Genomic DNA, 21,565 nt, shown 5'->3' on the forward strand with positions numbered 1-21,565 from the left:
GAGGGGTGCTAGATGATACCAGCATTGAGACTCAAGACCCCGGCGCCGACACGGGCCACAAATAGGCTTTGAGTGATCTAGCGGATCATCACTTTCCGACAGCGTTCGCAAGAAACTTGAGAACCGTTATGGCGACGACTTGTAGTTGATATACCTGGATCAGTTGACGTAGCATAGTTTCGATAGATACATATGAAATGTAGAAAAGAACTCCGTCTGTCCAGCGTAGTCTGACATGATATGATGTTGGCGTCGAACAAGCCGGACTAATCGAACTGCTAAATTTATGTCTCAACGGAAGTACCATTACGGAGTTTTAACCCCACCTCCATGCAAGCCAAATTAATATAATGAGAACCTGTGTCATGATATTAGAAATTGGGAAGTGGTCCGCATATTTGGCGTCATCTATCTCAGGAAGCGAATGGTGTTCTAACTTGAAGTCATTGTGGGCTAACTGTCCTTGATACCTAGTGTAAATGGCTATCCAGTAATACGAAATGACGACCTTTTCATTTTTCCTATGGAAACAAGTTTGCATTCAAATATGTGTACTACAGCTATATACATATCGGCGAGACCTCCCAAATAGATCTTATCACAGGCAGGTGCACCCGAGACCCCGGAGCGGCTCAAGGTGGCAGGCCAATCAACGTAGACCAATCCTCCCAAAAGGGAAACCCCACTGAATTTTGCTAACGATAGAAACTTCGGAGAAGGCTCAACTGATCTTAGGTATGAACCTCCTTATCTAATCCAGTTTAAGTATAGACCTAGGTATTATGGCGATAATTTTAACCAAAACATTTTCAGTATAACGTTTATTCCGTGCGTAAAATAAGGCTCACGCTGAAGAAGTAGAAGGACGTTCTTGCCACGGGCTTCCGGTATTTAGTACATAGTATATATCAAGGCTCCGGCTGGAAAACGTCGTTCCTATACAAACATCTTATAGTAATACCCAGGCTATTAAAAATACGTAATAAGTTATTACTTGTTGGCTCTGCTTCTTATTATAGTTTTATGTAAAGTTGTCTCCAAAGGTCTTAGCCAGAAATTCGTTCGCGGGCGGAAACCGTGTCCTTTGTAACATCCGTGCACTGTGAGATCCTTTTTCCAGTGGCTAAGCGCCCTCAGCTACAGCGGCTATCAACCAGACATTAGCGGGGCAATCACTGCGAGCTTTAAGCTTTAGCTCAAGGCTAAATACAGTGTTCATGCGTGTCAATTTATTGACAGAACCTTCGTAAATAACCCCTTATATTAGACACTTTCAACAACAATATAATGGCGATAAGCTATCAATATGCATTACATAATCCTTCAGGTTACCCTCTTTTATGGTTACAGTTTCCTAAAGACGAGCACCGTCAAGGTATATGCGAATTGATAGTCTAAACTAGGTACCTTTGTGACAAACCAGAAATCGCGCGAATTTCTGTGAGAGGTATGATAACCCCTGAAATAATGCTTTCTTGACTTACGATGCGTATCGGATAATCATAAGATGCCTTTTCGACTTGGTGTGTACATCTCCACATCCTCAAGAGTCAGATGGTGTCCATTGGAACTTTGCGTGTGGAATTCGTGGAAATCAGCACCCGACCCACGCTTAGTTGTGCAAGATAATGCTATCATAATAGTTAGCCAACGCTTCTCCTTGTTCGGGAATCTTCTTTATATCAATGGGTAAGATGAAGGAATTTGTGAGAAACACAAGGTGTGCTCCGGAACAAAGACATATGAGATTTTTATTTACTACCAATATAAAAGAGTGCGGGTAGAGGACAAGAAATAAACTCTTATCATACGAGAGACAAATTGCCTTTACAATCTACATATTCTTATTGTAGACTTGTACTATTCTCCAGAGACAAGCTTCCAAGATGCCAGCTTTTGGGTGCGGCCACGAGCTGCGAAAATCACGCATCGGGGTGAATCTCTCTTATCTCCCTCAGGTAAACACCAGACGCTGTCCAGAATGCCAAACTAAAACAGCGGAAGGCATACTTGGACTACTTAAAAGTATGCAGAAATCTCATGATGCAGGCGAATCACGGGATCCCGGGATTAACCAACATCTCATAACCTACCTTTTCGACCGATTCACTACACAGCGAAAAGGTGCAGGTTTCCAGTTGGTTTTCAAAGAATTCTTCTGTGTATTTGGTGAAGTGTCTTACCACGTGCTTGACCGAAAGCAACTTTCAAGTTTCTTTACCACGGTGCGAGGTCGATGGGGTAGTGACATTGCCAAACAAGCCTTACGTGCTCTAGCTACAGCGGCACTGAGGTCTAACGGTATCTATGAACTTGTCGAGCCAGCGAGCGCTGACATTTTGAGTGCATTGAACCGTATGATTATCCTATCTAGGGAAAGAGCCGCAGCCGTCGAAACGTTCCAGCAACTTCAAATCATTTTAGATAGTACTGGAACATTGCGAATGTTACGAGACGACGTCACATTCGCGGTAACGCAACTAGATGAAGGTTATGCCAAGTGGGATATCTCTGCCCGTAAGTAGTTCGTCTCAATACCTGCTTCATACCTGACTTACTTTGATTTAGATATTTAATTAGGAATATTTTATATACCTAGACAGGGATAAAATTACAGAACGAAATTCTTTTCCATATTATAATTAGATATTGATGATATGTAAATTCAATGGTTTATTTTGTGCGAGTATGCTTCTTTTGAAACCTTTGATGGTCGGTCACCCAGGCATTTAAAACATGGGTATCCTCCTTGTTTGATATTGCCATACACAGAAGTGTTGCCAGACCTTTGTCTGTGGGTAGAGGTTAGGCCTTTGATGAGAATGTTTACACGAGATCATAAATATTGATAATCTAGTCAAAAAGTTTGATAAGGAAATTATGTACGAGTTATTTTGGTCTTTTCCATGTTTGCCCAATTAAACAGAATTCTACATGTGCCTAATCTAGAATTAAGTAAGGTGGATAGGCATTATCACGTACATGCTAAACTTAAGTGGGGTTTCGAATATTCGTATCTGGACATTACTTTCAATCCACTAGTGTGTAACAGTAATTCTTACTGTATCACCACAATAAGAGTATTAAGCGGTGAACTTTCGACTATCGCATGAGCATCTGCTTTATGTTAATAGCTTGTGTAACATATAGTTGGTAAGATACTGTGATACTCATGGTGTTAATAAATGTCTGATAAAATCTTTTATAATATACGTAAGTACCATTTGTGCCCTCAAGTTAAGCCCTAACGCTATATTTATAGGTATGTAAGGATTTAAAGTGATTATAGGAGCATCAGCGCTACAATACATAAAACTGGAACACAATTTAGGGGATTGGTTGCCTCGTACTACTCTATTAAGAGCTGTAAGAGACAGCATGCACTTATTCTTCCTAAGTACCTGCTTGTAAGAATTTAACGATTCTTCAATAATTAGGTATGTACTTAGGTACAATGAGATTTTATTTATCTTTAAATGTCGTATCATAGCCCATGTTTCCAAGTTATATCATTGCTTAAGTAGATATGGATGCCGGCTTACGACGACTCATTGTCCTTTCAACATTCCGTTGTGATTCAAAACGGGAATAATAGTACTTTGTGCCACATAATTATTCCTAGATAAACGTAAATAAATTTGACTTAAACATAGGTATATAATGTTAAAACTAGATTATTATTATTATTTCAACCAGTACTGTGCTGGTTAACATCTTGACGATTGTATCTTGATAGTATTTACCGTCCCAGCCCTTAGTCAAAGTATAGTACCGAAGGCACTAAAAGTCGTTACAAGTCAGCCATAACACCCTTGTGAAATGTAGAGGACCATCGAGGATCTGAATCCTCCCAATGAAGGAACGTTCTATTACTCTACAAGTAGACTTTTGTACAAATCATATTTTAGGGCTTGCATGATTAGAACTTGGAAGTGTTGGAGTGGAAACAAGTACGTGTGATGCTAAAGCAACATGGATATTCCTAGGGATTTACATTCCTAGATTGCACAAGATACGCTCATATTATGACGTGAGTGGCAGGGAGGGCAGGGATGCCTCCCACATGAGACCCGAGTATCCTCTTGTGTGAATATTTATATTTAAGAGCGTGGGATATCTTGGCTATTTTCCTGGGTGCTTCACGACAACTTCATGTTAATATCCTTTCGTCTGTCATTATGGATCCTAAATTCAAGGCTATCATCTTCGACCTTGGTGGTGTTCTGCTTGATTGGGACCGTCAAGCTGTCACCAATCTGCCAAGGAGCCAGATGCAAACGATGATGAATTCGACTCTCTGGTTTGACTTAGAAAGAGGGAGACTTACACTGCAAGAGGCATCTGAGGTAAATAGGAGTCCAATAACTTTTATTCCTTGAATCACCGCTGATTAAGTCAAGCATTTTGGCAAGACTATGGGTATTGATGCTCGAACTATTCAACATAGTTTTGAGGAAGCCCAGCAGTCCCTCAAAGTCAATACCCAACTGTCACAGGTAGTGAAGGAACTAAAAGCATCGGACGAAGACCTACAACTTATTGTCATGTCGAACATATCTCAGGTGTGTCACTATGGAAACATGCTATATTATAGTACAGAGCTTACAGATTGATAGGAACATTTTCGATCTATACAACGTTTGGATCTGCCTTGGTCACTATTTGACTTCACCTTTGCATCAGGAGCTGTTGGGATGAGGAAACCCGATCTGTGCTTCTTTCGACATGTAATCGATACCATTGGCATCCCTCCCAGCCAAGTAGTTATGGTCGATGATCGGGTCGAAAACATTTGTGCCGCTCGATCGGTCGGCATTCATGGCGTTTTGACTGGCGGTGGCTCCTCTATTGAAGTCGGCCAGATTCTCAGGAATATGTTTTTCGATCCCATATCTCGGGCTGACGTGTACATGAAGAAGAACGCCGGTAACCACCTTAGCGCCGTCGAAGGCAAAGACATTGTTATCAGGGAGAATTTCTCGCAACTCCTTATCTGGGAGCTGACCGGTGATGCTGAGATCATCTACCTAAAATGGCCGTCTGGAAAGGCCCACGCTGCTGACACTAACATGCGTATCCATCTCAACGGCAACGTTGAAGATGGCCTCTGGAATTTTTGGTATGATGAGCCAGTTCTCACAACTTCAGAATTCCCCCCTGATGCGGATACGACGTCCACGGCTTATCTGTCCATTCCCGCGAGTCATTTCTCTAAAATGGCTGACGTTCAACTAGTCATTGAAAAAATGGCTACAAACATTGACTCTGATGGGATCATGCAGACTTATTTTCAAAAGGACAGGCCAAGGACGAGCCTAGAAGTCTGTTGTAATATCCTACGGGTCTTCTACCGCTTCGGTCATGGGCAGGATTCTGATCCACGCATAACGCAGACCCAGGAATGGGTAGTCCAATGCCTAAGAAACAAATCATACGTCTATGGGACTAGGTATTATTCTGTACCCGAAGCCTTCCTCTATTTTGCGACCCGGCTCTACGTTGAGTGCAATCACGAGGCTCTCAAGAGAGAGTTGGGATCTATCAAGGAGGCATTGCTTGAGCGGATCAATGTCCCGACAAATGCATTGGCGCTAGCTCTACGTATTTCATCTTGCCAATTGCTTAGAATTGGCCGGCATTGTTATAAGAATGACCTTGACGTCCTTAGGTCCTTGCAGCAAGAAGATGGCGGTTGGCCGACAGGGCATATTTACCGCTATGGAAAAATAGGGGCCTATATCGGAAACCGAGGATTGGCTACGGTTTTAGCTGCTAAGGTCATCCGCTATGAAATTGAGCTAGACTCCAAGTAGTTAATCTACGACAGGCGATTAACTACTATAAGTCTACTACGCTCTTGCCTTCCGAATTTGGCCCTGACTAAGTATGATCGACAGATAGCACGTTTAAACAAGGTTATTCGAATTTTTCAAGCAAGCTTGCAGGGCTTGGTACCTACCTATTATTTGCGTACTTCCCCATTGGCTTGATTCCTACGAGATGAAGATTCCTTGAGGCGGATCCCTGTGCAAAATACCAATTTAGTGCGTGATAGCTTGGTGAGCAGAAAAATGCTACAAATCATGCATCTTATTATCTGCTTCCTAGGTAGTCTTGAGATTCATTCTCTTTCTACGAAATTTCGTATTAAGAGTTTTATGGAGTCCCTTGCCTAATGCGTGATTATACCTCAAGTGTGGAAGTCTTCCAGATGGAGTCAAAAAAGTGTCCCATATGCTAATGCTACTACTGTATTGTGCTATAACTTAAACTATCCTTTACTTTTCTAATATGAGTTACTTATGCATGTTATAATACCTAGGAAGCTTGTGATCAGTGCCGATTATGTAACCCAGGGGATAGATTGAGCTATAGTGTAATACAGTAGATCTGTCCACCAATTTTAGTGGATAACCGCTATGGTTTAGGGGGCTCGGTTGCTAAGGAAATGCGCCACATGGTGCTAGCATATGGATATGGACCAGGTCACGATTTTTTAGGAGGTACGTGGTCTTGACTTATGAGCAAATCAATCTCTGGCAGATAACCTAGTGCTTTATGTAATCAGCGTCTGGATCGGCCTGGATCCACTAGCATTTTGCTGGTTGGGTCACAGCTTGCTAAGTCATCCACTGTTTCCCTTTGACTTGCCCATATGACCCACTTTCCTAATTCCGTAATAACTATTTTTTTCAACCTTACTGGCTGAAACCTCTTGGATTATCTTATAGAAGTAATTAACCTATCCTGGGTCTATTCTGATTGGACCTCTCGTATTTTAGCACAGTTTATATACGAGCATAGCAGCATAGTAAACACCTCCTTTGCGGGATGAACGTCGGATTTTCGGACTTTACCTACGTACAAACTGCATCAGATGGAAATAGCTCTAATCTCCAGCAACGCATCTGGCACGTATTGAATAATGGAAAGCTGTACTATTGTTGCCGTGAAACAGGAATTGATGAATGCTACAAGCGTCATATCGGGAAAGATCGAAATACTTCTTTGGCCTTAGCTGTACCCTTTCGCTTCCAATAGACTCGTGACGATGAATATAAAACCAGGAGTGAGTCCCTTTGCTCCAGGAGACAAAATATGCCAGTAAAATACAACTTTCTTCCACATCAGCGGCCTCGATAAAAATGGATGCCTCAAACTCAAAGCCGTACAATCTTCCGTCAGATGCAGTGTGGTTCAGTAAGTACCCGTCTCATTTATAAATCAGTATAGGTGCTAAGTGCATATCTAGTCACTGGCTGTTCATCCGGCATTGGCAAATCATTGGCGGGGCTCATTGCGCAGTCTTCGAACCGTATCGTAGCTACAGCTCGAAACCCAGCGTCTCTGTCATATATCCCAGATGGACCCGGCACTCTCAAGCTTGCACTAGATGTTACATCGAAGCCAGCTATCGAGTCAGCCATCAGTAAGGCGCTCACCAAGTTCGGTCGTATCGATGTACTAGTGAATAATGCTGGATATGAGCTCTTTGGTGATACAGAAGCATCCACAGATGAAGAAGCCCATTTAGAAATGGACACCAATTTCTGGGGTACTATTAACGCCGCCAAGGCGGTATTGGGCATCATGAGGGACGAAAACCCTAAGAACGGTGGGCAGCAAGGTGGCGTTATCATCAATGTCACTTCTATGGGAGGTTTTATGGGCTTTCCCGGGGGCGCTTTTTACCACGCCAGCAAATTTGCGGTCGAAGGTTGGACGGAATCAGTAGCGAAGGAACTCCCTGTGGAGTGGAACAGTGAGTCTCGCTTTTCAATACCTTATTCCCTCTTCAATCATTAACTCCGTGTATTGACGGCTTGCTAATTTTGATAACCATTGGCACAGTCCATCTTTGCATCCTCGAACCTGGTGGTACGGAAACGAACTTTGCGACATCATCTCTGAGGGAGATATCGAAGAAACATCCAGCCTATGCTAATCCGAGCTATCCAACCAATGCCTTGCTTGCATTTATACGAAATGCGGAGAACCGTAAGCTTTGGGCCAGCCCTGATGCTATAGCAGCTGCTGCATATAAGCTTGTAAGCGGCGGAAAGCGGATTCCAATTCGAGTCCCCTTGGGCGCCGATGCATTTGGTATGGCGACACAGGAGTTGGAGAATATTAAGAAAGATATGGAGGAGTTCAAGGAGATAAGTCTCGGCGTGGGAGATCCGAAGCAGTTCGAATCAATCACATTCTTGAAGAAAGCATAGGCATCTACCAAGTAACCTTATCGTGTACTACCTATTATTAGTGTTCGGAAAAATTAGTATAATGTAGTAGCACTACTATCCCTTTGATTGGCACAAGACTATGGATTCTACACAAGCAGTAACTGTACATTGGCGAAGTAAGCATTGAGGCTCTTACAGCAATCTTCGAAGGAGTTTAACCAACCAGAAGTAAGCTTTCGTGGGTTCCAGTGGAGCCTAGGGAGCTGCTGGCTTAACTCTATACGGTTACGACGTGACTGTGTAGAGCTGTAGTCTTATGCCAGTTAAAGGGATACCTTATAGTTGCATTATCCCTTTAGTAAATGGCAGCTGGTTACAACCAGTGTTAAAAGAGAAGATATACCTAGTATCTACGCAAGCTAATTTCGGGTTCAGGGCGCTGTTAATACAAATGCCTGGGTTTTTTTTTCTAATTTTTACTCAGGCTGTCAGGTTTCAGTCAGTGACTATGCCTACCTAGGTAGGTATTTAAGGCTAGTCGCTCTTGGTGTGCTTCACGGTTTGTGCTTCCTTTCGTCACGACAACTTCAATATCACTCATTCTACTTGAAGTTCTAGGCGGCATACTGGGGCCGGAGGATCTCCAGTTCGGCCAAACTCAGGGTTATTGTACCACCAAGAGAGGCCTCCAGTATTCATTTAAGGTCCCAAAACTATAGCAATTACCGTGCGTCATCCCTATGACGTCCTCCCTGGCTATATTGCACTTCCCAGATATTCTCAACCTTTATAGAATTCGGAACTTGTGTTCTAACAGCTTCCAAGTTTGATAAAGGAATACCTACAAGTTTCCCGGCTTGCTGTAACTCCCGTGTGGAACCCTGACGAGAGGACTCTTCTATACAGACATTCATGGTTGAGAATGGACGGGTGTCTTCCTCATCTGTTCCGGATTTGAGGATAGATGTTCCCCACAGGTGTCGTATCCGCTTCTGCGGCTGACTTCTAATGATGGCTTGGCCCGATGATGGCTTTGATGTTATATCAATGAAGCGCTTCTGTCGGACGACTAGCCAGACAGGTCTCATGGTTGGAAGGCATGCTATGAATGGTAAGTATATCACTTTGTATATTAGAACGGTTTGGTGGTAGGTATTGTGAAGTCATACCGGAAATAATAGCAAAGTAGGCTTCAACACTAGCCCATATACTTTGGTTGATGATATTCCATGTTATATCCTCGTTAGACGGCTGAGTTACAACCGCAACGAGTCGCATAATTGAAGCAATACAAACGCTATATGGTCAGCACACTATATCTTGATGACACGCAAGGTTTAGGTAAAATTCATACAATCCACCCAAAAGAAAGAGTGAAATAATGATTCTTTTCTGACTCCGGGAGAGATTAAGTTTGGTCACATATGGAATGGGTAGTGCAAGAAGCGTGATATCGATGGCAATGTTTGGAATGGAGATAGCGAAGAGAAACTTTGCACTATCTACATCGCAAGATGCTTCTATAGACTTGTCCCAAAAGCCGCGAGTTGGGATGCATTGCAAAAGAGTTAAGAAAAACTGTTAATATCAGCATGAGTCTGCAGGCTATATCTTGGGATCTTACAACCGCAGTACCCCACATCAGAACTGCTGAGGCTATGATGCCAATAGGGACTTTTATGCTAGTATTTTGGAAGAGCCGCCAGTACAAGGCGAGAACCGAAAATTTGACAAAAATGATAGTACCAGTATAAGTCAATTCGGCTATGAATAGTCCGATATAGAAATATTCGACGACATTGGGACCAAAGGACCACACGTGTCTTCCGAGGCCACGGGGCATCCCTATCTCCTCTAAGTATTTAAACAATACTCTTACATCGTCATGAGTTGTCTTACACCATAATTCGTTGACCATCAAACCAAAACTGCAGCCCTATAATAGCAACTGGTTAGCTTAGAAGTATACATTAGAGGTCGATACGTACAAGGGCGACGAGAATAAGCCAGTCATCGAGCCAAAGGCCCGACCCCTTAACTCGGCGGCACCAGAACCGAAGCATCACGCAGACAAGTGCAAAGAAGAAACAAATAGTGATAGAAGCATAAATGTTAGGCTGACGGCTCTCTGAGAGATCCACCGAACGCAACAAAATTAATTCCATCTCCCTCCTGAAAAAAGGCACGACGATAAAAATGGTTGGACCAAAATTTTTGGAGGTCTGGAAGATCTGACAAGTGAATTATGGAGGTTAGATTGGGAAAAGTAGAAGGCAAGGAACTCTCGATCTCTCTACTCTCGCAAAGAGGAAATATTCTACGATGAGTCGGAATATCATTTTAATAATGTCCATCATAGATATTAAATTAGTAGTATGTATCGGTACATGGCAGTCGGGACCGCCTCTGTCTCATGCTGGTCCAAGTTTGACCAATTCAATGGATTAATCTGCAGGCAGAGCTATAGGAACTCCAAGTTCCGCAGAGACTGGTGAGACAATGCCGTCAAATATAAATTACTAGGATTCAGCCACCAGACTTTTGGGAGTGCTGATGGTTGAACAAAGATGGTTTACATGTGAGAAGCCATCGACAGAAAACGGGTTGACCGATTGCTGATCACAGCCTCGACATCCTCCTAGGACTAATACCCCGCTCCATGCGGGCGCCATCGCCAACATTCAAGTAAGAAGGCATACGTAAGTTACACGGGCTCTTTAGACGTTACCGATAGGTGATACATGTAGGCTGAGGCCAACGTCACCGAGCAAATAAGCAATTAATTAATCTGCCAGGGCCTTATTCCAACTCCGGGAAGAGTTCTATTTAAAAGTGTGCTCGTGAAGCCCTATAGTCCGCATGTTGTATTCATCTTATTCCGCCATCCGAAGATTTTCATTTTCTCGGCATGTCCTCTGCCAATTCACCAGTGATTGTCTTAGTTCCCGGGGCGTTCGGTACTCCCGCGGGTTTCGACAAACTTCTACCGTACCTGAAAGCAGCCGGCCTTTCAACCCACCCAGGACCATACCCTAGCTGTAATCCTTCTGATCCAACTACAGCCACCTGTTCGAATGACATCGTCGCACTTCGTGATGACGTCCTTCTCCCTCTCTTAAGACAAGGAAAAGATGTCATCATCCTCGCGCACTCATATGGTGGTGTCGTGGCTGGCGGTGCGGCCAAGGACCTTGACAAACAGACCCGAGGAGCCCAGGGCCAGACAAGTAGCGTCATTGGCCTTATTTACGTTGCTGGCAACATCACGCTGGAAAACGAGTCTCTGTTCGAAGCAGTGGGTGGATCGTATCCTCCGTTTATAAAAGTTGATAAGGTACGCATACTCCAATTCTAGCTCTTTGCAATATACCGTTGCTGAGTGATTGCTTCAGCCAAGCAAGGGCTTTGCCCTAATTGAGCCTGCAATGGATGTTCTATACAATGACTGCGATCGTGCACTTGCTCCGGAACTAGAGAAACATATGAATCCCCATGCGCTCATGGCCTTCGAGACCAAGGCTGGTGCGCCCGCTTGGGCGGACGCAGGCTTTGACGGAAGGAGGGCGTATGTGCGTACCATAGTCGACTGCTGCAATCCAGTAGGGATTCAGGATTCGTGGATTGGGAAAAGTAAGGTGAAGTGGGATGTTGTAGACTTCAAAACGGGACATATGCCGTTCATTAGCCAGCCTCAGACCCTAGCTACGCAGATTGTGAAATTTGTTGACAGCTTCACAGCAATTTAGTGTACTTAAATCACATTGACTTACCTAGGTAGCTAGTGGGCTTAGAAGAATCTACTTTATTTGTCGATTTGAAGATGGAACGGTTCAATTGACACGATTCTAGATCGAGTTGATGTGCTATGTTAGCTTTTAGGTATGCTTGTGATAACTAGGTAGACTACATAGCTGCATCACTACGTTGATCCAACAACCAAAGCCTCCCGTGTCTGACGCGTCGTATTGACGCAAAAGCTAACAGGATTAACTAGGAGATCGGGATATAAAAACTTGCAATACGTAAAATAGGTATGAAAATACCTAGTCAAGCCAACCGCCTACTCTTTCCTTGTAACCCACACCAATTTGGGCGTCATAATTGCTGCCCCGTTTCTTGCTTCCTCCATTCCTTTACGCTCTAGGTCTTCCGACATTCGAGGCGTCTTAAGAACATTGTTCGCAAACTCTTTCCATGTGCTGACGTAACTGTTGCGTGTTAACCACTTTCTGGAGTGCATGAAGATGCCATAAAACGGAAACGCGTAGGGTGGTAGGTATGCTCACATGTCATTCCAGAGCCGTGCCAGACCATGTCCATACTCGTATGTGTACAACAGCGATCCAGTAAACCCATTCTCGTCCAGGATTTCCGTTAGGCGATATTTCCAGCTAAAGTGGCAGTCAGTAGTATGTACTCTGGACTTTTCGATTAGAGTAACCCACGTATCATCCCGCGTATTATTCCCCTTGAGCTGAGAATAGAGTTTATTGAGACTGCTTCCTGATACACCCGGGACAGTCTTAATTGAGCTACTGATGGTATCTACCTCATCCCATTGGAGATATCCACCGGGCTCTGTGATAATAAGAGTTAGCTCTCTACTGGAACAAAAGTACAAGGCACTATGTAATTACTCAATAGCTTTGCCAGATTAGCAAGCACGGGCTGGGGGTCATTGTTCTTGACTACAACGGTGATGAGTCGGACATGAACAATGTCGAAGTATCCTATGAACTGTGGAGGCGGCTCATCGAAAATGTTCCAGATGTGCATCCGTATGTTCGCCGGCAACCAGGCCTTAGGTCCAACCTGGTCCAAGCTGATATCGAAACCATGGAGCTCCGCCGACGTTGACTTACTACGAGAGACATCGTGGAGCCAAATGCTGTAGATAGTCAATCAACCTGCTATCTCGGGAGGTCTCGACCACTATACCCATTGCCTGTAGCAACGTCGGCGATTTTCAAATCGTCAAATCCAGTGGGAATGTCAGGGTGGATAAGGTATCCAAGTAAGTCTTTCCAAAGGTAGTGCTGAGCTGTTAGTCTGCAGGGATGACATTAGGTATTATCCAAAATAATTCCAGAGTAGAACTCACCGAGTGCTCGCATTGCAATCTCGCATCAGTACGTAAGAATCTTTTTTGCTCGTGAGCTCAACGCTCCGACCATTCACGTCGTCTTCGTTCAGACGTAGTTCAACAGATTCGATTTTATCACCAGTAGCGTGTGTGTTCGCACACTTATCTTCTGGAACTATTCCAGTTGTACCTTTCATATCATCCATGGTGAAAGATTTGCGAAGAGTAGAAACAGGTTTCGTTAGGTACCTGGTAGTCATGTAACTCCTGACAAAATATCACTCGTTTTAAAAATGGCTGGGTTGGAATCCTGGATAAGTATATATATAATAGCACAACGCCAATTGTAAGAAGAGCATAGGTACTTGAAGCAGATACCCGGATTTCCATGGCTGCTAATGAAGACAGGACTATTACTATAAATAGGTGCCGTAACAGATTGACATGGGGTACTTGAATTATACCATCCATACGTAGGTATGTACGTAAGCCTTGGGCGAGACTGAAGTCGTTGAATGGTTCAGATACAGAAAATTGTCTGCACCAGCGGTTGCTTGCCGATGCGTACTGATGGTTGAAGCCCCATTCGCTATACGATATTTCTTGGCTGCATAACTGTTGCAGTATCTAGGTAGGTTACCTTAGACATTTCTCGTACCTTGTAGATATACTTCTCTACAGAGATAAATGATCCACATCTGAGCAAAGCAGGTTGACTTATTTCTTTACTCCTTTTTATTATATTGAACCACTGCACAATGTCCCGTGTCTTTTATTCCCACATATACCAGCACTGGCTTGTAACGCCTCCCCATGCCTTCGGCACCACGCTTTAATGAGGGAAACGAGCAGCAATTAAGACATACCGATGGTTAGCCAATATAATGATTTTTAATGGAATATTTATCTTTTGAAGATTATTACTTTTTTTTAGGTATACTTATCAAGGAGATACGTAGTAATATATGAGGTTTTTTTTACATAAAAGAAGTATTGTCTTAATCCCTGCTCGTTTCCCTAATTAAAGCGCAGTTCCGAAGGCACTCGGAGGCGTCACAAGCCAGTGCCAGTATTATTACCTAGGTAGGTATCTATAACTCATGTTGATTTCTTCGCAACACAACCAACTTTCCTGACTTTTGATCTCGTTGATCAAAGTCAGATATCCTTTCGCTTATATCCCAGACATCGGTTTTCAAAACCATCAAGATCCTCAGCTGGTTTGTTGCCCCTTTCACTATGGCAAACATCTCCTTTACAAGTAACCACATATCACCGCGGTTCCCGCGCCGACAGGTCTCCGGTCGGTCAATTATAATGTAAACTGGAGAGTGGCACCGATTGACCACTGTCAACAGAGCTTTAGCAGCCCCTTTGATCAGACCATGACCAACATTCTCTTTGATGTTCTGCACGTCACTTCCCCTGCGAAGAATTTGTCGGTCTAGATCAGTAATTTCCGAGATGATATCCTTCAGGACGTCTTCTAGAGTGAGTTCTGGGACACACTTCGGATATGCGACTATGTAGCCATTGCCTGACGCCCGAAGATGGTCAACCAGGTCGAGAGCACAGGGTGAAAGCCATGATTGTGAGTATTTCTGCTCAAGGCCGACCCCGTTTCGGCCGTGAAGAATAAACAAAGAAGATTCAGTTTGCTGCCATAGCTGATACTTCACCGTCTGCATGATATCCTGGAGGGTCATCGTCGAGAAGTCCTCTTTCACCTCGTCAAATAGGTTGGAGAGGAAGTTGCGGTTGTTGATTAGGCGAGTTGCGCGAACACTTTTACTGTCAGAGACTTCTCGCCCTAGAAACCTGTTCAATGCTTTCGCTGAATCATCATCCTTTCTCGCATGGAGGCCTATATAGTATGAGAATTAGAAGACGAAAAGGCAAGAGGAAAAGACCTTACGAGGTTACTTACCTTGGATCTCTACCTTTGCCTCCTTTAGCTCGCTTTTCACCTCGTTCAACTCATTGAGGAGATCTATCCTGTATCAGCGCTATCCTGAGAAAACCACCGGCTCAGTTGGTTTACCAGCATTCGTTTCGGCCAGAGAAGCTACTCGCTGTGCCAGTAGAGTATCACACTTGACTCTAATTCTCCTAAAGTTTACCAACATCTGATCTTGCAGTCCCTGGAATCTTAGAGGTTTGGCTAAACTAACAATAACTCTCACTACAAAGTAGTTCAGAATAGTTAGCAAGTCAGTTAATTTAAGGACTTAGGGGACACTCACTAGCTCCGTGAGATTGTAAATAGATAGTCGCTTCTCGAGCGAATACAATGACATCCGTAAATGCGGTGGCAAGCATGACTGCCAGCTCGTTGTCGGCGTAGATTCGTTGGTATATATTGAAATCGGGAAGGCGGTCTGCAATTTGCCCCATGGCAGATTGGATGGATTGATCATTCGCGGATTTCAGTTTTGCAGTCTAGGCATAGGTTAATATCAAGGCTCGACCCGTGTTCTCTATGGAAACATACTGCAAACAGTATCGTCAGTGCCGCGGTAGCAGCGCCCCCATAAACATTGTCTGCTAATTGCGCAACTTCCACCACCCCAGAATACCCCTTCAGAAACCTCTCGAAGGTCTCCGCAAAAGACTGAAACTCGGTAGTGATACGTTTCAAGCCTTTCCGCCTCTTTTCCTTCCATGCTGCCTCTTCTTGTTCGAGATTTGCTTTCTCCTGGGCGACATATGCTTGAAGTTCTGTTAAGCTCAACTGTTCCAATCCTTGGCGAAGCTCTTTCTCGTTCGCAGCGATATTGCACTTAGTTATGCGAATTAGTTCCCGAGTGACATCTTTGTCAACAACGGGAATATCAATTTGCTCGCTTTCTTTAAATTTTCTTTTTGCTTCTTGAGATGAGTCACCCTTGAACCACTCATCCCAGTCGTGCCATCCAACTTTCGTAACACCCAATACAGCCATAATGAAAAGAGACGAGAGTTCACTGGTCCTCCAGTGCGAGTATTTGAGAGTCGCCTATCAGGTTAAATATGGATGAGTTACGACCCAGATCTTTCATATACTTGGGTACCTAGGTAGGCAAAGTACCTTCCCAGGCAAGTTTCAAATGTAATATAATAGGGTCTATTCATGGGAAATTCTATTCACACAATACCTAGAGACACATGTAATTTCGGCCCCCAAGGCCGACCCTTGCCACGCCGCTTTTAAGGGGTGTCATATTTGGCCCCCAAACCAGAAATATATCTGCTCACAATTATCTTCACCCTTGAACTTACAAGCAGGCATCTAACCAATCATAGTCCATGTTAACGATATGGGAATATTGTCACCTTGAAAATGGCGTGAATATTCTTCTGACAGCCTGCATGTTCGAGCTGAACTGAACCTTTTAGGTTTCAGCTGATAATTATTGAGCTTACGCATGGATTTGTCACAGGGGGGTCTCCTCGGAATGTAGTAATATTGTCATGCACCTTGAATGCTTATAGCAGCGATGAGAAGCGGTCACATTGCTATCTGTGGTGCCCCAGAGCCTCATCGCACATATGATTTAGAGGGATTTTATCTAAATAATGTGAAACCCGGACTTTTATACATACTATGAATATTTTCCATCCTCAAGTTCTACGCATACTTCGTCAAACTTGCTGAATACTATAATAGAAGTCTCAGGCACTTCTCCCAGTCGTAAAATTCAACATCCATAATTCATGCCATTATGGCACCAGATGTGAAACTCCCATTCAAACGACGAAAGAATAACTGGCTGATAATGTAATAGAAAGACTTACAGGCGCAGCTTTCGTCTCTCGAGAGAAAGTATGTTCAGCTACTCGAGCGGCGTGTTGCTGAACTAGAAGGCCGGAGTGTTTCCTCTGTATCTCCTGATCTAAAGTCCCAAATAAAGGTATCTCCCCTCCGAGACCTACTAGCTTCCTATAACCGGTCAACATAGGTCAATAACTAAAGTGCTGAAGGCATCTACCGACGACACAGAAACAGAAAAGAATGCAAATGTCTGTAAGATACTAAATCCTGAGTAGACGCCTTTGAGTTAGTTCCTTTGGGGTATATGCTAAATGAAGTATTGTGAGAAAAGGATAAGAAATCACCTACGAAGGCTCCCGAGGATGATGATTCCAAGGAATCAGCCGAAGGAGACGGCGACGAAAAGACGCGATACCGAGTTGTTCTTAACCAGCTCAATCCCGAGACCGGAGAGTACGAAGACAAACCTAGTATAATCACGCCGAAGAGCCAGACCGATAACTCGGAGAAGACCCGTGCATTTACATTTCGGAAATTCCTGAAAGACCAGACGGTTAGGGGCGATACCGTTATGAAGGCGAAGGGATCTGAGATCGACATCGACTTCCAGCCACTACAGTCTCTCGTGGGGGAGATAACTTTCAAGTTTTGGGGAAGTAAGAAAGTCACAACCATGGGGTCTCCCTACTCTGCCCTGATCCACTGTTGGACAAAAGCAGAGGAGGAAGCAGAGAAATATGCGAATGACAGTGACCCTACAAAGAAGCAGACTGGAGAAGATCTGAAAGAGATTCTCAGACTGCTCTCAAGCGGATCTGGTGATGAAACCTTGGATCGGTATTTCAAATCAAGAGATAAGCTCAAGGAGGGCGAGATGATAACATTTGATTGTCTATGGGTGCTCTTCCCAAAGGGAACTGAGATACTTGCCAAGCCCTTCCTCAACGAACACCAAATATTCTTCATCCAATCTGTTACTATGCCTGACCTCGATGATGCCGAGCCGGTATTTTCCGTGGTCGCGTACAGCTACGACTGGGATGGCTCGCGCTTCAATAGGGTGCCATATTCAATGGAGATCCCTTACTTCCAGGACATGAAGAAGATCAGTGAGCTCACATTTTATCCTCTGAAATATCATGTCGACACTGAGCCCAATGGTCGGAATGGTACGAAAAGCCTGAGAGAAAGGCTAATCGCAAGAGGGAAGCGATACTTCGAGTATTGCACGGCGACCCAGGGCAAGCAGACATTCCAGTACGACGGTTATGCGTACTACCACCGGAACAGTGGTCTTTTCCGCTCATCTGACAAAGTCGACGATGAATCAGACTCGTTCACGACTGATATTTATTCGAGTAAAGAGTCAGCGAACGGAAACTCGCCTTCTAAGTCACACGTAAGACCCACAACTTGGACTCTCGCTATCCCATCGTTACTAACGTGTAATATAGATCAAAGGTGTCGTTGTGGTTGATTTTAAATCGTACTTCCAATACCAGTCTCCCTCTGCAGCCACGTTAGGTGACCTCTCTCGAGGGGTACAGCTCGAATGTTCATGCAGCGAGTGCAAGAAGAAGTACGAAGAAATTTATCGATATTCTTGGGATAAACGCGAACCTAAGAAAGAACTTTTCAAGGACGAGCACTACATGCTTTTCCCTCCTAGGGTGCTTGGATATTCATTAGACCAGAAGCAATGGGTGCAAGTGCAGGTCAACAGTCTCCGATCTCCTGGAAAAGCTAATCAGGTGAACTTCCATGAGAAGCTCCAGCTCAAACAGGAATATAAGGACATCATATCTAAATCGGTCATCGCCCACGGCGAAAACAATATCATGGATCACATCCCCGGCAAGGGGAAGGGCCTGGTCATTTTACTGTGGGGCGTTCCTGGAGTTGGCAAGACGCTCACGGCTGAGAGTGTAGCCTCATTGGCCGGGAAACCTTTGTTCAGCGTGGGAGTGTCGGACATTGGCCTGGAGGGCAGTAAAGTCGAAACTAATCTCCAAAAGGTCTTTGACCTGGCTGGATTATGGAAGGCTGTACTTCTCTTGTGTGTTTCTCCCAAGTTTATTGCCGAGTGGGCTATTCTAATATTGGGAATTATAGCGACGAAGCCGATGTGTTCCTAGAAGCTCGAGATACCCACCGCGCTGACATCCAACGCAATACCATCGTTTCGGGTAGGGCTAGCAAGACTTCTTCTTGTAGCTATTGCTAATCATGAATTCCAGTTCTCCTTAGATCCCTCGAGTACTATGACGGGATCTTGATCCTGACGACTAATCGCCTAAAGTCGTTTGACTTGGCCGTCCAAAGTCGCATCCGTAAGTTTCTATACACCTAACTCGACAGTCAAAACCCGATAGCAAGCCTAACCAGACAACTATAGATATCGCTGTCGAGTATAACGACCTTAACCAGGATCAGAAACAACAAATATTCATGGAGTTCCTAAATCAGCTCAAAGTCAAGGATTTGATCGATCCAACTAAGTGGGACAGCATCCAGACTTGGGTTGAGGAAGAAGGTCGCAGTAAGGCGTTTAACGGTAGACAGATTCGCAACATTGTGTCTACAGCCATGGGCCTTGCGCACGCGGATGGGAGAAAATTGGAAAGAAAATACCTCTCCTTGGTTGCTATGAACACGTCGGCGTTCAAAGACGCGCTGGCGGCGCAGGAAGCGGTGTACAGGAACAACCAGATCAGAACCTACAACAATTAGATATTTCCGAGTCATAGTGAAGAAGTCATCTGCGCAGCAGCCCATTCACCTGAAAGCCCCTCCATTTCAGGATCGGCTACCCCTGAAGGTGGAGAAACAGGGATTTTTAGGCAGATGGATTTAGCGCTGAAAAGGCCGATTTAAGGAGATTAGACATTTCCCTTTAGGGCATATCAGCCCCTGTTAAGTCCGAGGCTTTGCTTATTTGCGGGATGGCGCACTGAAAGGCAGTTATCTGATCCTTATATATTCTCGCGATTAAGTATTCTATTCCGGACGCGAAGATGGGATTCTCCCCCATGATTCAAGTTATCAGATCCAAGATCTGTCCAATACTACCTAGGTGTGTAAGCATCCAGGTTAAAATGAGGTGGCCGAACCATGTTCGAACATCCGTCTGCTGGAGCTCGCCTTCGTACTTGTCTTAATTCCGTTACCATGACGTATCGGTTCTTAGAATTTGTTAGCCTATACTTTGATCGCTCTCACTTAGGGTTGCATCGTATACCGAGGTGAATAATCATGGAATAATGCTGCTTCCTCGATTGGCGGTTGCGATGCTGGTGAATAGTAGGAAAGGGACCTGAGTGAAGAGATATATATGTCGCGACTGCCCCGGATCCCATGTCAGACAATCACAACAGCACATATCTCGTCTTCTCTAATCACTTGACGGACCATGCCTTCTACTACTGTTCTGATTAGCGGTGCCAACAGGGGCCTGGGTAAAGGACTCCTCGAACGCTATGCTGCCAAAGAGAACCATACCATCATCGCCGCCAACCGTGATCCAAAACACCCAACATCTAAATGCCTTCATAACATATCAACCGGTCCGGGAAGTCGTATTATCGTCGTCAAGCTTGATGCGTCGATTGAGTCAGATGCCGACGCAGCTGTTGAGGAACTCTCTTCTACCCACGGGATCGATCACCTAGACCTCGTTATTGCCAATGCCGGAATTGCCAACGTATATCCCACTGTCTCGCAGCTCAAGGCTTCTGACTTACTAAGCCACATGACCACAAATGTGTTGGGGCTCGTTTGGCTGTTCCAGGCTACCACGCCATTGTTGCGAAAATCTACGAACCCTAAGTGGGTGACTATGGGTTCCGGCGCGGCATTGCTCGAGGTAAGTTGTCGGTATACCATTTATAATTCAGCTCTAACTAACTTCGCCTTCCTAGTAAGGAGACTCCTACCCCTAATGCTGCCATGGAGCCATGAAACACCCTACAGCGACACTAACACCTTTCACAGGAACATGGTTCCCATTTCGAACGCTGCGTACGCGCCGACTAAAACCATGGCACATTGGATGACCAAAAAGATAGATCAAGAAGAGGAATGGCTGTTGGCATTGATCGCCCTTCCCGGGTGAGTATTCCCTCTTGTCATTTCCGACGCCGTCTTGTCTAACTTTCGAGCGTAGCTGGGTGCAGACCGACTTGGGCAACGCCAGCGCCCGCTTCCAAGGCATTGACCAGGCTCCCGTCACAGTCGACCAGTCCTGCGATGGTGTCGTACAGGTGATCGACATTGCCACAAAGAAGACTCATGGAGGGAGGATGTGGAACTATGATGGAAAGCAGCAGTCTTGGTAGGAGCGTTGAGGCCATCGTGTTCCCATGGCTTCCACTCTGTGTATCATTAGTTATGCCCCTTTTGCTGACTCCACCCCAGCACCAAAGTATATGGAAGTAAATACAATGAAGGACATTCATTATGCTGACGCCAACCGTCTGCAAGTCCGATTCGTTCAGTGGGGGCTGCGCCACCCCCTTTCTGACCCAACGCCACTTTTTATGCAATATGTGA

At 44.6% G+C, this 21,565-nt stretch overlaps 9 protein-coding genes across 9 annotated transcripts; 6 read left to right on the forward strand and 3 right to left on the reverse strand.

Moving 5' to 3' along the window:
* Positions 1–1,886: 1,886 nt before the first annotated feature.
* F4807DRAFT_465212 (uncharacterized protein) lies at positions 1,887–2,525 on the forward strand (the record flags this gene model as incomplete). Its single annotated transcript, XM_048002247.1, has 1 exon — positions 1,887–2,525. The coding sequence occupies one exon, from the start codon at positions 1,887–1,889 to the stop codon at positions 2,523–2,525; it is 639 nt and encodes a 212-aa protein (XP_047849366.1).
* Positions 2,526–4,178: 1,653 nt separating this feature from the next.
* F4807DRAFT_454335 (HAD-like domain-containing protein) lies at positions 4,179–5,813 on the forward strand (the record flags this gene model as incomplete). Its single annotated transcript, XM_048000563.1, has 3 exons — positions 4,179–4,346; positions 4,401–4,562; positions 4,617–5,813. The coding sequence occupies 3 exons, from the start codon at positions 4,179–4,181 to the stop codon at positions 5,811–5,813; spliced, it is 1,527 nt and encodes a 508-aa protein (XP_047849367.1).
* Positions 5,814–7,145: 1,332 nt separating this feature from the next.
* Positions 7,146–8,222, forward strand: F4807DRAFT_471671 (NAD(P)-binding protein; the record flags this gene model as incomplete). Its single annotated transcript, XM_048002945.1, has 3 exons — positions 7,146–7,200; positions 7,253–7,762; positions 7,852–8,222. The coding sequence occupies 3 exons, from the start codon at positions 7,146–7,148 to the stop codon at positions 8,220–8,222; spliced, it is 936 nt and encodes a 311-aa protein (XP_047849368.1).
* A 683-nt stretch (positions 8,223–8,905) lies between these two features.
* F4807DRAFT_454337 (uncharacterized protein) lies at positions 8,906–10,348 on the reverse strand (the record flags this gene model as incomplete). The annotated part of the gene is made up of 6 exons (XM_048000564.1): positions 8,906–9,285; positions 9,353–9,480; positions 9,538–9,761; positions 9,808–10,028; positions 10,083–10,119; positions 10,172–10,348. 6 exons carry the CDS (start codon positions 10,346–10,348, stop codon positions 8,906–8,908), a joined length of 1,167 nt encoding a protein of 388 aa, XP_047849369.1.
* Positions 10,349–10,919: 571 nt separating this feature from the next.
* Positions 10,920–11,941, forward strand: F4807DRAFT_471674 (alpha/beta-hydrolase). The gene is made up of 2 exons (XM_048002946.1): positions 10,920–11,517; positions 11,576–11,941. Exons 1-2 carry the CDS (start codon positions 11,092–11,094, stop codon positions 11,927–11,929), a joined length of 780 nt encoding a protein of 259 aa, XP_047849370.1. The 5' UTR covers positions 10,920–11,091; the 3' UTR covers positions 11,930–11,941.
* A 110-nt stretch (positions 11,942–12,051) lies between these two features.
* F4807DRAFT_445257 (uncharacterized protein) lies at positions 12,052–13,778 on the reverse strand. Its single transcript, XM_047999726.1, has 5 exons — positions 13,285–13,778; positions 13,122–13,232; positions 12,821–13,071; positions 12,470–12,761; positions 12,052–12,391 (listed from the first exon to the last, which is right to left on the reverse strand). The coding sequence occupies exons 1-5, from the start codon at positions 13,524–13,526 to the stop codon at positions 12,244–12,246; spliced, it is 1,044 nt and encodes a 347-aa protein (XP_047849371.1). The 5' UTR covers positions 13,527–13,778; the 3' UTR covers positions 12,052–12,243.
* Positions 13,779–14,136: 358 nt separating this feature from the next.
* F4807DRAFT_445262 (uncharacterized protein) lies at positions 14,137–16,334 on the reverse strand. The gene is made up of 5 exons (XM_047999727.1): positions 15,758–16,334; positions 15,510–15,705; positions 15,308–15,448; positions 15,194–15,256; positions 14,137–15,130 (listed from the first exon to the last, which is right to left on the reverse strand). The coding sequence occupies exons 1-5, from the start codon at positions 16,205–16,207 to the stop codon at positions 14,358–14,360; spliced, it is 1,623 nt and encodes a 540-aa protein (XP_047849372.1). The 5' UTR covers positions 16,208–16,334; the 3' UTR covers positions 14,137–14,357.
* Positions 16,335–16,794: 460 nt separating this feature from the next.
* F4807DRAFT_314289 (uncharacterized protein) lies at positions 16,795–20,120 on the forward strand. Its single transcript, XM_047995104.1, has 8 exons — positions 16,795–16,979; positions 17,031–17,156; positions 17,227–17,265; positions 17,349–18,416; positions 18,472–19,073; positions 19,130–19,203; positions 19,255–19,347; positions 19,413–20,120. The coding sequence occupies exons 1-8, from the start codon at positions 16,968–16,970 to the stop codon at positions 19,745–19,747; spliced, it is 2,349 nt and encodes a 782-aa protein (XP_047849373.1). The 5' UTR covers positions 16,795–16,967; the 3' UTR covers positions 19,748–20,120.
* A 306-nt stretch (positions 20,121–20,426) lies between these two features.
* Positions 20,427–21,351, forward strand: F4807DRAFT_454340 (NAD(P)-binding protein; the record flags this gene model as incomplete). The annotated part of the gene is made up of 3 exons (XM_048000565.1): positions 20,427–20,890; positions 21,008–21,124; positions 21,180–21,351. 3 exons carry the CDS (start codon positions 20,427–20,429, stop codon positions 21,349–21,351), a joined length of 753 nt encoding a protein of 250 aa, XP_047849374.1.
* Positions 21,352–21,565: the final 214 nt, after the last annotated feature.

Source organism: Annulohypoxylon truncatum, assembly GCF_022578515.1.
Source record: "Annulohypoxylon truncatum strain CBS 140777 unplaced genomic scaffold F4807scaffold_50, whole genome shotgun sequence".
Lineage (NCBI taxonomy): Eukaryota > Fungi > Ascomycota > Sordariomycetes > Xylariales > Hypoxylaceae > Annulohypoxylon > Annulohypoxylon truncatum.